We start from the raw sequence: 13,457 nt of genomic DNA on the forward strand, positions 1-13,457 counted from the left end.
ACCGAAAGAGAGTAAGTTGGATGGGAGAACAGACTAGAGTGAAATATATTATGGAGACGGTAAACCAGAGGAAGTTGAATTTGCCAGGAAAGTTAGCGCGAACGACCGATGAGCGATGGAGCAAGTGTGTTTCTAAGTGGACGCTGCCAGATGGGAAGCGTGAAAGAGGCAGACCAGACAGAAGGTGAGGAGACGAGATAGAGAAATATGCAGGAGTAACGTGGCAGAGGTTGGCGCAGTCGTGTGAGTCATGAAATGATATGAAATAGGTCTTTCTTAAACAGTGGATTCAGGATGGCTGATTGATTATATACATATATTGTATATATATATATATATATATACTTTTTTATCAACCACAATACACGTGACCAGTGCCGTATTGACTAAGTCAATACGACACTAGTCACGTGCAGCCGGTGGTTCGAGTCCTCGGGCGTACCACGTTTCAATTTCTGCATGTGCCTCCACGGTTCTTCCGATGTTGATGGCTTAGAATTAAAGTGCACTGTGGTTGATAAAAATGTATCTCTAGTCACTGGGACCCATTCAGTGTTGTACATATATATATATATATATATATATATATATATATATATATATATATATATATATATATATATATATATATATATATATATATATATAAAGAGAGAGAGAGAGAGAGAGAGAGAGAGAGAGAGAGAGAGAGAGAGAGAGAGAGAGAGAGAGAGAGAGAGAGAGGGGGGGGGAGGGAGGAAGAAAGAATGGGAGAAGTCGATGTTACATTTTCTCATTTATTCTATTCACATATAACAGGGTGTCACATTGTTCACCCGCGTCAGTTTTCATGTATTCCTAATCGCTTATACATATATATATATATATATATATATATATATATATATATATATATATTTATATATACATATATATATATATATATATATATATATATATATATATATATACACTAGTGTATGTATATACATATATTGCAATTGTAACTAAATATAATTGTGTGTGCGTGCGTGTACTCATGGCTATGGCGACGATGATTTTTTAATGTAATTCCACATACAAGTTAACGAATACTCACATTTATGTACATAATAATGCCTTTCTGCTTGTTTACAGATATACTAACGATTACTTCAATTACCCAGTAATCACCAGGGAAAATCCGGTAACCTGCCATCGATAGTTATGTCTTTACACCGGTCGTCTGATAGTTACCAGTGAGGTTTAGCTATAACTGGTATTTTATGCAATATCTGGCAGGTAGTTTGTAGTTCTACTCTTTTACTCGTAGTTACCAATAGGCTCAAGTAATAACTGATAGGTTGGGATTACTGGCCTGTAGTAGCTCTGGTAGCAGTATTCTGAAACTGGTACTGTTTAGGCTACAGGTCAGTTTCATGTGTATAAACAGTTCACCCATTCACCGTTCTTGGCGTATTTAGTCTACCTAGCGACAGGTGATTTTATTCAGTTGAGGGAAGATAGAAGCCTTGGTAAAATTTATACAACAAATACTATACAAAGGACATTTTTGCTTTCAAGACATGAAGGCAATTTTTTGCTGTCAACTATACACAAAGTGGTTGACGAAGTGAAGTTAGGTTAGGTTAGGTTTAGGTTAGGTTTAGGTTAGGTTTAGGTTAGGTTTAGGTTTAGGTTAGGCTTAGGTTAGGTTCAGGTCAGGTTAGGTTAGGTTCGGTTAGGTTCAGGTTAGGTCTCGTTAGCTTAGTTTAGGTTAAGTTAGGTCAGGTTAGGTTGAAATAGGTCAGGTTAGGTTAAGTTAGGTTAGATTAGGCTAGGTTGGTTTAGGTTAGGATAAGTTAAGTTAGGTTAGGTTGGGTTAGTTTAACGTAACTAAACTTTACCAACAAGGAAATTATATAAAAAAATGGTGCCGGGAAAACAAAAATGTCTCCAAAACAGCGTCACATTTTTATTTATATTTTTTTCGCCAATCGAATTTTTTAAGCTCTGGGTCGAGGTCCCGGTCAAATGCGAGCTCAATCACACAATGTTCCTCCCTCAATTGTATAAAATGGACTGGTGTCAATTGGAAGAAAGTCTAAAGTTTGTTTCACACGGACCGACTTTTCGCCGTGTGCCGTCCACGAAACGATGTCGTCCTCTTAAGTAACCATGGGTGCCCATAGACGCTTTCACACGTTTCAACCACGACCACGTGTGAACGTGTCCATAGACACCCATAGTTATTGGACAGCACGACGTCGTGTCGTGGACGGCGAAAAGTCGATCCGTGTGAAAGGAACCGGTTGCTTTTCCTTCCACCCTTTCGTCTCTTGAGCGTTTATTCTATCTGCCGTCAGGCGATTTTAGTGTACATAAAAAAACTTTGTTTTCAATATTGTCTTGGGTCACGCGATCACATTTTTTTATATTTCATTTAGTATCGAACGCCCAGGTTACAGAAGATTTCTCTTTAAACCTTGTTTACTGTTTTTTACTGATTTTCATATATAGGTTCTAGAATTGCATATAGAATAGATGTCTAGATAACATTTACGTTAGACACACGTGTCATGGAACATAATTTACACATCTCATAAAAAGAACAAATCTTAAAGATTGAAAATTAAATAAAATAAATTAAACAAAAAATAATATGAAATAACCTTCATTTCAAGAGAACCCCAGCAGCGAATCCAATCTTGCAAGGATCGTAATTTGCAACTTTTTGCAAAGACATTCTTATGTGCAATACTCAGCGGACGCCATACTTGAGCCAACCAGTTTAAAACCCTCCCTACGTCACCGATGACGTCACTCTTGAGCCCTCCAGTTCAAATCACCGATGACGTCACACCCTCGTCCGCGTCACTGATAACGTCATGACTTCGTCCACGTCACCGATGACGTCATCATGGCTTCGTCTACATCACCGATGACGTCATGCCTTCATCCACGTCACGGATGACGCCATACATTCGTCTACGTCACTGATGACGTCATGACTTCGTCCGCGTCACTGATGACGTCGTTATGCCGTCGTCTATATAATCGATGACGTCATTATGCCTTCGTCCACGTCACTGATGACGTCATCACGGTTTCGAACACGTCGCTGATGACGTCATCGTGCTTTCGTCCACGCCGCCGATGACGTCATCATGATTGAGGTTTACGACCTCTTGAGCCCTTCGTCAGGAGCAACAAAAGTCCCTCTAGTCGTTCTCGGCCTCGTCGACGTCAGTGTCGATGACGAGCTCCCTCTCGTCCGAATCGCCCTCACTCTCACTCGACAGGAGGTCGTGGAACCTCCGCTTGCTCCACATCCTCCCTTTACATTTCGCTTGCTCCTCCGTCAGGTTCTGGAGGGCCGAGCCGAAGGGCACTGGGTAGGGGAAGAACGGGTTCGTACTCTCCTGTGTCGCCGTCGCCGCTGCCGCTGCCGCCGCCGCCGCCTCCAGGGAGATCCCGGGAAAGCCGTTGAGAATCCCGAAGTCCTGGGGTCGAAGACCTGTCCCGTCCGAGATCGTCCTCGACTTGAAGGACCTCCTCCGCTTCGACCTCCCGGTTTCGTCGGGTTCGGTTCTTCGTTTCGCCGACCTCCTCTTGTCCTTGGTCGCGTCCGACCTCTTCGAACTGAGATCGTTGGGTCGGAGTTTCTTGTCTAGGACCCCTGGGTCCACCCCCGTCTTCTGAAGACTCGCCACGTATTTCTGCGTCGCCAGGAGACTCCCCAGGGTATCGTAAAAGTCACTCCCGAAGGCGTCCACGCCGAATTTGACTGATGGGGTGAATAGGTTTGGCGTAGGGCTTAGGTACTGTTGTCCGTTGGCGCACAGAAGCGCTCCGAGGAATCGCTGAAGGAGTTTTACCTGTTTGGTGGCAGAGTCTGAGGAGGAGGTGTGTGGGGGCGGCATGGGCGGGGAGAGGTCTTCAGGCGAGTTTGTGGGTTTTTTGGAAACCCTCGAAGTCTTCCTCGTGTTCGACTGAAGATCGTCCTCCGGTCGCTTGGGGCTGTGCTTCGACTTCGGAGTCCTGATCCGAGTGGTGCATTTTGGAGGCTCCCCTTTGTCTTTGGACGACTTCGTCTTCCCATTCTTCTTGAGGTCCTCCTTCAAAGAACTCTTCTCTTTGGCCAAAGAGGTCTTCTTTGGACTCTTTGGGGTCTTCATTGTCGTTTTCGGCTTCGTCGTCGACTTCGACTTCGTTGGTGGCTTCGTCGAGTCGACGGGAACCAGCGACCCCTGCACCATCCGAAACCTGAAGGGGGTCGGGGACTCGGAGCTGTTGACCATGGACGGGTCCTCCTTGAGGTCATTTTCTCCTTGAGCGAGAGCGACTCCGTCCGCCGAGGCGGTCGAGGGTGACTGAAGCGTCGTGGAAGCATGTTTGCTGCTACTGCTGGGTGAAGAGGAGTTCCTTTCTCCCGAAGGGTCGTCACCGTTCTCGGGGGCGGTGTTCTCAGGATCTGAAAATGAAACAAAAGGTCACAAAAGAGTTAGAAAAAAAAAAAAAAAAAAAAAAAAAAATATATATATATATATATATATATATATATAATATATATATATATATATATAAATATATATATATATATATATATATATATATATATATATATATATATATATATATATATATATATATATATTATCATTCCAGATCCCTCCCCCTCCCCTCTACCTCTTCTTTCCCTCTTCCACCCTCTCCTCTCAAGACTCTTGCTGGTTCGATAAATCCTTCGCCAGAGTAAATACATCTTCGACTTGATAACCCACTGTTACATGTACTGGCTGCTGCCAAACGATTTTATTTAGCTGAGTGTTAAAACTGTCAACAAACCCTCTTATTATGTAGTTAGAATTGCCTTAATTGACATGTTAAACTCTACAGAATTCTGAGGGGCTCAAACCGTGGGAATATGTTGGTTAACCTGCTTGGATATATATGAAAATTGGTGCCCCTGCTTATTCTTAATTCTGAATAAATGGTTCTCAGCCTTTTTCATTCCATGAATTTTCAACATTCATGTGGCTCCCCTTCATTATTCTTCCAACTCCCACCCCACCAAAAAAGGCAAAATAATATTAATAATAACAATAACCATAATAAGAATAATTGCTGTGGATGTACTGTGTCTTGCGACACTGCTTCTGACCCAGGGCGGTGGGCAGGGTGCAGGGATGACCCGTCATCCAGGAGGTGCTCAGATGAGAGGAAGGGTGGGAGGGGTGTAGAGTGTATTTAGGGATGAAATGGGTGGGAGTGTTTTTATGCCTTTCCCTTTTTGGCTACCTCCCTTGGAAGGGGGAAAAAGCCTTGGTATATGTATGTATGTATAATAAGAATAATGACAATAATAATAACAATGATAATAATAATAATAATATAATAATAATAGTAATAATAATAATAATAATAATAATAATAATGATAATAATAATAATAATAATAATAATAATAATAATAATAATAATAATAATAATAATAATAATAATAATAATAATAATAATAGTAATAATAATGATAATAATGATAATAATGATAATAATGATAATAATAATAATAATAATGATAATAATAATAATAATAATAATAATAATAATAATGATAATAATAATAATAATAATGATAATAATAATAATAATAATAATAATAATAATAATAATAATAATAATAATAATAATAATAATAATAATAATAATAATAATAATAATAATAATAATAATAATAATAATAATAATAATAATAATAATAATAATAATAATAATAATAATAATAATAATAATAATAATAATAATAATAATAATAATAATAATAATTATAATAATAATAGTAATAATAAATAAGTGAAATAAACACAAAATAATAGCAAATGTTGATGAAGAGCAACCCTTTGCTTTATTACAAAATTGACAATCATAATCATCTTATTTTCTTCTGCTAGGACAGAATGATGGATTTTTTTTCTTCAGATGTATAATATGTAAAGAGCAGGCCCTGCATGGGCCCTCAAAACTCTCGTCATGGCTCTTTTGGGGGTTCCCCATAGCCTCGAGTTTGAGAACGACTGTCCTAAATATACACAGTATGGAACAAAAACTCTGATGTTCTTTAAACGTTATTCTGGTTGCCGACAGATGATTTTATTCAATGGTCGAGGCCGTCTTAAGTTAGTTTCTTATTCTTACTGCCGCCTTGCGATTTTTTTTTCTGGTCAAAGGATAAATGGATTACCTTTTGGACGCACGGTGCAACTTTTAGTATTTTACTCTAGCTATCAATTGTCGATTTGATGCAAACAGAACATTTCTAAACAAGCACATAAATAAATGAATAGATAAATAATGTCTAACCGAGCGTATTAGAGCGTCGTTACTTGTGGCGGAGGTCGAGGTGACGGCAGCTCGAACCCTGCCGCCAGCGCGTTGGACCAAGAGTACGGTTTATTCAGTTCCATGCTACAAAGTCCTCTGTAAAAGGGGCACCGTCCTTGCCTCCTGATAGACGTCAAACCGACGTTAGAGTCAGGCCAAGCCCTGTCAGTTGCTGCAAGCCGTTGGGTTTTTGGGCCGATGTTTGGGTCGCCTCCACACCTGGCCAGGGCTATCGGGAACTAATGCAAGAAGCACGCAACGGGTTCCGGGACTCGAACTCACGACCACCCGCTCATGAGCTCTACACGGTATCCACTAGGCTACCGCGCCGCCAGTTTCGTTGTCTAGAAATAATTATTTTTATATTTCCGAATTTTTAAAGATTCACTATAGAGAGAGAATTATATTGAGTCTGGCAGTTAAGCCCCTCCCCCTTTCTTAGCGTCGACGATTCTGATTGGTGCAACTAATTCGTTCAATCAAAAATATGTGGATCAGCATTTTTTCTCATATATATCATTGTGAAAATACTGAATTGGTAAATTATCTTTTTTCACCATTTTGCTCAATTCCGAATTTTGTTAAATCAAATAGAACTCATGATTACCATATGAAGTCTTTATTTTTCATATTTTTTAATTCTTACTCTATTATCTTTTATTGTTTATGAATTCTTAAGTTTTATTCTATCTATCTATTCATTCACTTGTTCGTATATTTCTTTATTTATGTATCTGTTTATTATTTACAAGGTTTTGTTAACGTCCGATGTGTTGAATTAATTTAATTTTAAGACTTTTTTGCTCTGGGCAGGGGGTGTAGTGAGTGAAGGGGGTGGAGAGGTTGGTGGGGAGTTTGTGGCTGGGGCGCTGAGAGGGCACTCCCTAACTGAATAAAAATGTTTAACGCTAGAGAAAGTTACAAACTGTCGGATAAAAGAGGTTCATTCTTTATATATATATATATGATGAATGGTTTAGACAGATGAGAGACTGGGTGGAGGAAGAATAAGCGAAGATGGGCTGGAACTTTTTATTGCTTATACGTTTCGACCGACTCGGTCTTCTTCAGTAAGCTGTCTACAAACAGTTGGACCACATATTTATACATCCGAGGATGGGAACAAGGACAGGTCACCCCGCCGGCTGTCTGGGGATTCCCTTTCCCGTATCATGCATACGTTTCCCAATTGTATTTATAATTAATCTACTTGTTGCCTCTGACAAACAAACAAAACCTTCCCTGTCATTGATGTTTTCATAATAATTAATGTAGGCAGCTTCAACAGTCTTCCTCATGTCTCTCCTTAATCCCGTGTGTAGAACCTCGACTCCATCCCAGTGGGGCAAATGTCCAGGGGGAATGATTAAAAAGCTGAAAGGAGTGGCTAGGAACATTTTCATGAGACCAAATGTCCAGTCGTCCGAGGATAATAAGGTACAGTATATTTCGGTTCCTAACTCTAGAAAAACTGAAGGCATAGACAGATTTCTTGGGAAGAGTGGGATAAAAATAGCAAGGACGTCCAATTCCAAAATTGGAAAAATGGTCAAGACCAAGAATATAAAAGGACTGTCCCAAAACGCCCTCAGTACCATCTATCGCATTCCTTGCGGTAGTTGCTCAACTTCATATTACGGTGAGTCAGGTCGAGGCGTCGAGAAACGCGTAGCTGAGCACAAAAGAGACTTGAGGTCACACAGGACTTCTAACTCACTCGTCCAACATGCTGACCGGTCTGGACATTTGCCCCACTGGGATGGAGTCGAGGTTCTACACACGGGATTAAGGAGAGACATGAGGAAGACTGTTGAAGCTGCCTACATTAATTATTATGAAAACATCAATGACAGGGAAGGTTTTGTTTGTTTGTCAGAGGCAACAAGTAGATTAATTATAAATACAATTGGGAAACGTATGCATGATACAGGAAAGGGAAACCCCAGACAGCCGGCGGGGTGACCTGTCCTTGTTCCCATCCTCGGATGTATAAATATGTGGTCCAACTGTTTGTAGACAGCTTACTGAAGAAGACCGAGTCGGTCGAAACGTATAAGCAATAAAAAGTTCCAGCCCATCTTCGCTTATTCTTCCTCCACCCAGTCTCTCATATATATATATATATATATATATATATATATATATATATATATATATATATATATATATGTATATATACACTCTGAAGAAGCTCTGTTAAGAGCGAAACGTCAGTTAATAAAACTTCAACGGTTCTCGGTGTTTATCTCACCACCCTACCACTCATTTTGTCGTCCATTCCTCAACATATATATATATATATATATATATATATATATATATATATGTATACATATATATATATACATATATTATATATATACTGTATATATGTGTATATATATATGTATATAATATGTATATATATACTATATATATAATATATATAAATATATATATATATATATATATATATATATATATATATATATATATATATATATATATATATACCTAGTTGTATTTATCGTGTATCTTATGGAAAAGGGGAGCTAAACTCGTAATGTCCCGTCTCTGTATCTCTCCATATCCAGTTTGCTCATAAATTCTTGTATTGTTTTTGCGCACACTGTTTTTTCATCCAATGTGTTCCATACATCTACCACTCTGTGTGTGTGTGTGTGTGTGTGTGTGTGTGCGTGTGTGTGTATTTACCTAGTTGTACCTAGTTGTATTTACCTAGTTGTATTTGTGTGTGTGTGTGTGTGCGTGAGTTTTTAGAGTTAATGACTACTAATGATGTACCTTCGAATTAAAATTTGGTATGATTTCTGAAACAAGATAAATTAAATTTTCGTCGTTTAGATCTAATCCATTTTAGTCGTCTTGGACCATAAAAAATATTCACATTTTAATTCTTCTCCCAAGTGAAAAGAAATATAATTTCCAATTTTGTGTCTTTTTCGTTATATTCTTTTGTGTAATTTTATTGCAAAATGGAACGAGGCGTCGGTTAAGGTGAAAGTAAATTAATTATTTGTAGAACTTGTACAGGTAATAAGGAATGTCAATAAACTACGTAATTCTACAGGTAAATTAGTTGATCCTAAGATTCACATTCACAATTTTTTATTATAACGTTTTTATGGGGTCGCATACAATCCATGACGTCATACATACGTCATATCATAAGCACGTCATCCAAGTGACGTTACAGAAACGTCACACATCGTTCCTGTTTTCCAAGTACCGGGGACGAGTGTCGGTTATGGTTAAGCGGTTAACTGACTCGGTTAAAGAGGGAACTGTTCAGAGTTATTTTGTCTCATGTTGCCATTTCGTGGTGTGAATACCCGTGTCTCTCAAACACCACCGCACGGGCTCAAACAAAGCCCGTGGGAGTGATACTTCACTCCCATATTTAAGAAAAAAAAAAAATAATAATAAATAAAATAAATGAATAAATAAATAAATGAATAAATAAATAAATAGATATATATATATATATATATAATAAATATATATATATATATATATATATATATATATATATATATATATATATTCCCCCTCCCCTCCCCTCCCTCCCCTCTACACTCCGAACTCCCCGAAGAATATAAGAACATAAGACGGCTAGAGACCACAAGACCTACACTAGGAAGTTACATGTTTATTAATACCTATTGTCTCTATCCATACAGCTATCCAAAATTCATTTAAAATAGCCAATAGTTTCAACGCTTACTACATGGCTACTAAGTCTATTCTATTCGTTAAACACTCTTTTAGTAAACTAGTTCTTGCCTATTTCCTTCAATTTTAAACGCTCAAGAAAGATCCTACCCCGGCCTCTATGAGGACGGACCGCCCTTGCTCTGAGTCTGAAAGAGTAACTGGGGACCCAAGTTACAGGGCGACCTGTGGGCACCGACGGAAAGTTCTTGTGAAAACGAATGAAGGAAAAGACGTACCTGGATCGAACTGCGAGGAGCTCTGTGGGCGCCACTCAATCGTCGCTTTGCTGTTTGGGCGAAGTATCGGAACGACGGAGGGCAGGAGGGTGGAGGACGAGGAGGAGGAAATGGTGGAGGAGGACACTAGGGAGGGTGAGGTCGATGGGAGAGAGGAGGCTCTGTCACAGGGACTCTCTGACGGGGATGACGGCGAAGTTTGGTGAACTGTGTTCTTCCGAATCTTCGTCAGTCTGCTGATGTAGCTCCCGGAGAGGTGCTCGGAGGCGAGGCCCGTGGGGTTGTTCTTGTCCCATACGTCAGCGTCCTTGAGGCCGAGCTTCAGGTTGCTGTTCTTGACGAGGGTGTCGCAGCAGGAGGCCAGATGGCGGAGCTGCTGGACGAGCCACAGCTGCTTGTCCATCCCGCAGGAGGCTAGGGAAGAGGAGAACGCCTCTGTGGACGTCGGCGACGTGGGCGAAGTCTGAGGTGCTGGAGGAAGGGCGCTCGGAGGATTGGAGGAGGAGAGGTCTACGCCTTGTGGAGATGTGGTCGAGGTCGGGGAGGCGGTGGTGGGCTTATTCGCCGCCGCCTCGGGGGTCTTGATTCCTCCTCCTCCTCCTCCTCCTCCTCCAGGAGTCTCGCCCTCGACATCCTCCGTCTTCGTGCGGAGAAGCGCTCTGAGGGCTGTGATCATACTCGAGGCAGCTGCTCCCTCCTCCGTGCACAGATTCCCTCCGTCGTCCCGCTCCAGGAGGCTCTCCTCCTCAGGCTCCATCTTGATGTCGATGGGGCTTTGGAGTATTGGAGGAGGAGTAGGTGGTGGAGGAAGAAGTTGAGAATGTGTGATATTGGGGGAACCTAATTTGGTGGTTGTTGTGGTTGTGGTGGTTGTGCTACAACTCCCGCTACTGATGGAGGTAGTCGGGGGTGACATCGAGAAGAGCGTCATCTTCCCGTAGTCGTCAAGGTCAACCTCGACCTTGATCTTCGGCTCGTCGAGGGTGACTTCACTCTTCACTGAAGGTGACTTGATACTCAAGGACTTGGTACTCAGGTCCTGAGGACTTGAAATGGATGAGGTGGCGGAGGCGGTGGCGGAGGAGGAGCAAGACGAGGAGGAAGAGGAGGACGAGGAGGAAGAGGAGGAAGAGGAGGAGGAGGAGGAACAAGAAGGAGATTTTGGAGAACATGATGCAGCGATATTGGAGGACGAAGAAGAGGAAGAGGAAGAGGAAGAGGAAGAGGAAGAGGAAGAGGAGGAGGAGGAGGAGGAAGACGTGCACGCAGGAGGCGACGCCGAAGTCGGGGGTTTGTACAGGACCTCACTCTCGATGTACTTGCACAGTTCGCACCGGATATGGAGCTTAGTAACGATCCCGAGAACGGGGTTTACGGTACCCGTGATGTATAGGGTACCCAGATTGGTGCACTGCCCGCAGCGTGTGGCCCTCTGAATGAACCGGGCCATGCTGTGGACATCAATCAATTTATACCTCCCGGTGGCTTTGGTCCCACAGCCCACAGCACCGCCGCTGCCCCCACCGCCTCCAGTACCCCCACAGCCGCCCTCCAAACCTGAACCGGGAGCAGTTCCTCCGGTGACAACTCCTACAGGTAGTGCGAGGCTATACCCGGCGCAGTCTGCCGTTCCGAGGGCTTCTGCCGCCGCAGCCGCGACCGCCGCCGCTGCCGCCGCTTTCGCCGCGGGGCCTCCTGTTGGGGGCGACGTGAGGCGGTTGAGTCCCAGGGCGCCCGTGGAGAGGCTCGCGAGGTTGGAGGACGCGACCAAGGTGGAGAGGGAGATGTCATGATGAGTCGAGTGCGACGTCAGGTCATGAGGAGGACCTAGTGGGGGTAGCACCAACGCCGCCGCCAGGTCGGTGGACAGCCACCTTGGGGGCTGCACGGGGGGCGGGGTCATCAGCCCCGTTAGGGCGAAGGTAGTTCCTTTGGTTTCCTGGGGCTGTCCCTCCCACATGGCGAGGACCTGCAACCTCCTGTAGAAGTCGCTGACGACGACCTGAACCTCCGGTAGAGAGCGCTGACGAAGGCTACCGGCCCCTGGTTAGCGACAGGGCCGCGGTCGCATATTCAATTCACTTCAAACAAATCTATTTCTCAAGTAACGTCAAAGTACACCTGATTGATCTATATATATATATTTCTTCAAAAACTCAAGAAAGCATCGTCAGCATTCAATGAATTCTAAACTGTGGTGTTTTTCTGTCACTAGCTCAAGTCTTGTTGTAATCCCTCTCGAAGAACGAGAAGTAGGTGTATCCTTCTTCTACAAAAGTATTTCCAACTCTGCCCTCCCAAACTCACCGCACCAGTGATCCCTCGCTGCCGGTCTAAAGGGACAAGAAACGTACACTCAAAATAATCTTGACATTAATTTGGATGAATTACCACAAAACTCATCAAATGCAGAAATACTAATACTTAAAGTTAATAATAATCTTAGAAATATAAAAATAAAATTTAAAATCCGATTGATTAAAAACAGAGGCATAAAGACTCAAATTTTTATTTTGCACTGTACGTCTGCCAGCGTCGAGACATTAGCTGATCCTGGGGAAAAATTGCTAAGGTCAGCATTGGCGTCCACGACGAGTGTAAGCGATGCCAGGCAGAACTCAAACACTATAGACGTGATATTTATGTTGTGACAGAACAGTACCCGCCTACTTGGGGACAAGAAGAGCCAAAAAGCGTGAGAGGCAAGGCAGGTCTTCCTAAATAACCAAAGGATTTTTGGTTGAATACATTAGTTAAGTCAAATTAGTGGCTTAATCCAAGTGCAATTACGAGTTAGGAGACTCATTAGTTTAGAGAGCTGAATAAAATCGTCTGGCGGCAGATATAAGAAGGAAGAGCCAAGGCACGTGACAGTCACCGGCAGTTGATGACTCGAACCCAGGCCCTTGTCGCGCGAGGTGAGGCTGAAACCAATCCTCCAAGGACCGCACTGATACTATAGGTTTGATCTATCCACTTATCTACCTATCTATTTAGTTGTTTATCTATCTGGCAAGGTACATCTACTCACACACAAACATACACACACACACACACACACACACACACACACACACACACACACACACACACACACACACACACACACACACACACACACACACACACACACACACACACACACACTTACACACACACACACACA

The 13,457-nt window shown here is 42.2% G+C and overlaps 1 protein-coding gene across 1 annotated transcript; it reads right to left on the reverse strand.

The window, feature by feature from the left end:
• Positions 1-1,003: 1,003 nt before the first annotated feature.
• On the reverse strand, positions 1,004-12,563 carry LOC143025441 (uncharacterized). The gene is made up of 2 exons (XM_076185111.1): positions 10,292-12,563; positions 1,004-4,432 (listed from the first exon to the last, which is right to left on the reverse strand). Exons 1-2 carry the CDS (start codon positions 12,249-12,251, stop codon positions 3,180-3,182), a joined length of 3,213 nt encoding a protein of 1,070 aa, XP_076041226.1. The 5' UTR covers positions 12,252-12,563; the 3' UTR covers positions 1,004-3,179.
• Between the last annotated feature and the right edge of the window lie 894 nt (positions 12,564-13,457).

This window comes from Oratosquilla oratoria, chromosome 5, assembly GCF_046742065.1.
Source record: "Oratosquilla oratoria isolate Oo_2021 chromosome 5, ASM4674206v1, whole genome shotgun sequence".
NCBI lineage: Eukaryota > Metazoa > Arthropoda > Malacostraca > Stomatopoda > Squillidae > Oratosquilla > Oratosquilla oratoria.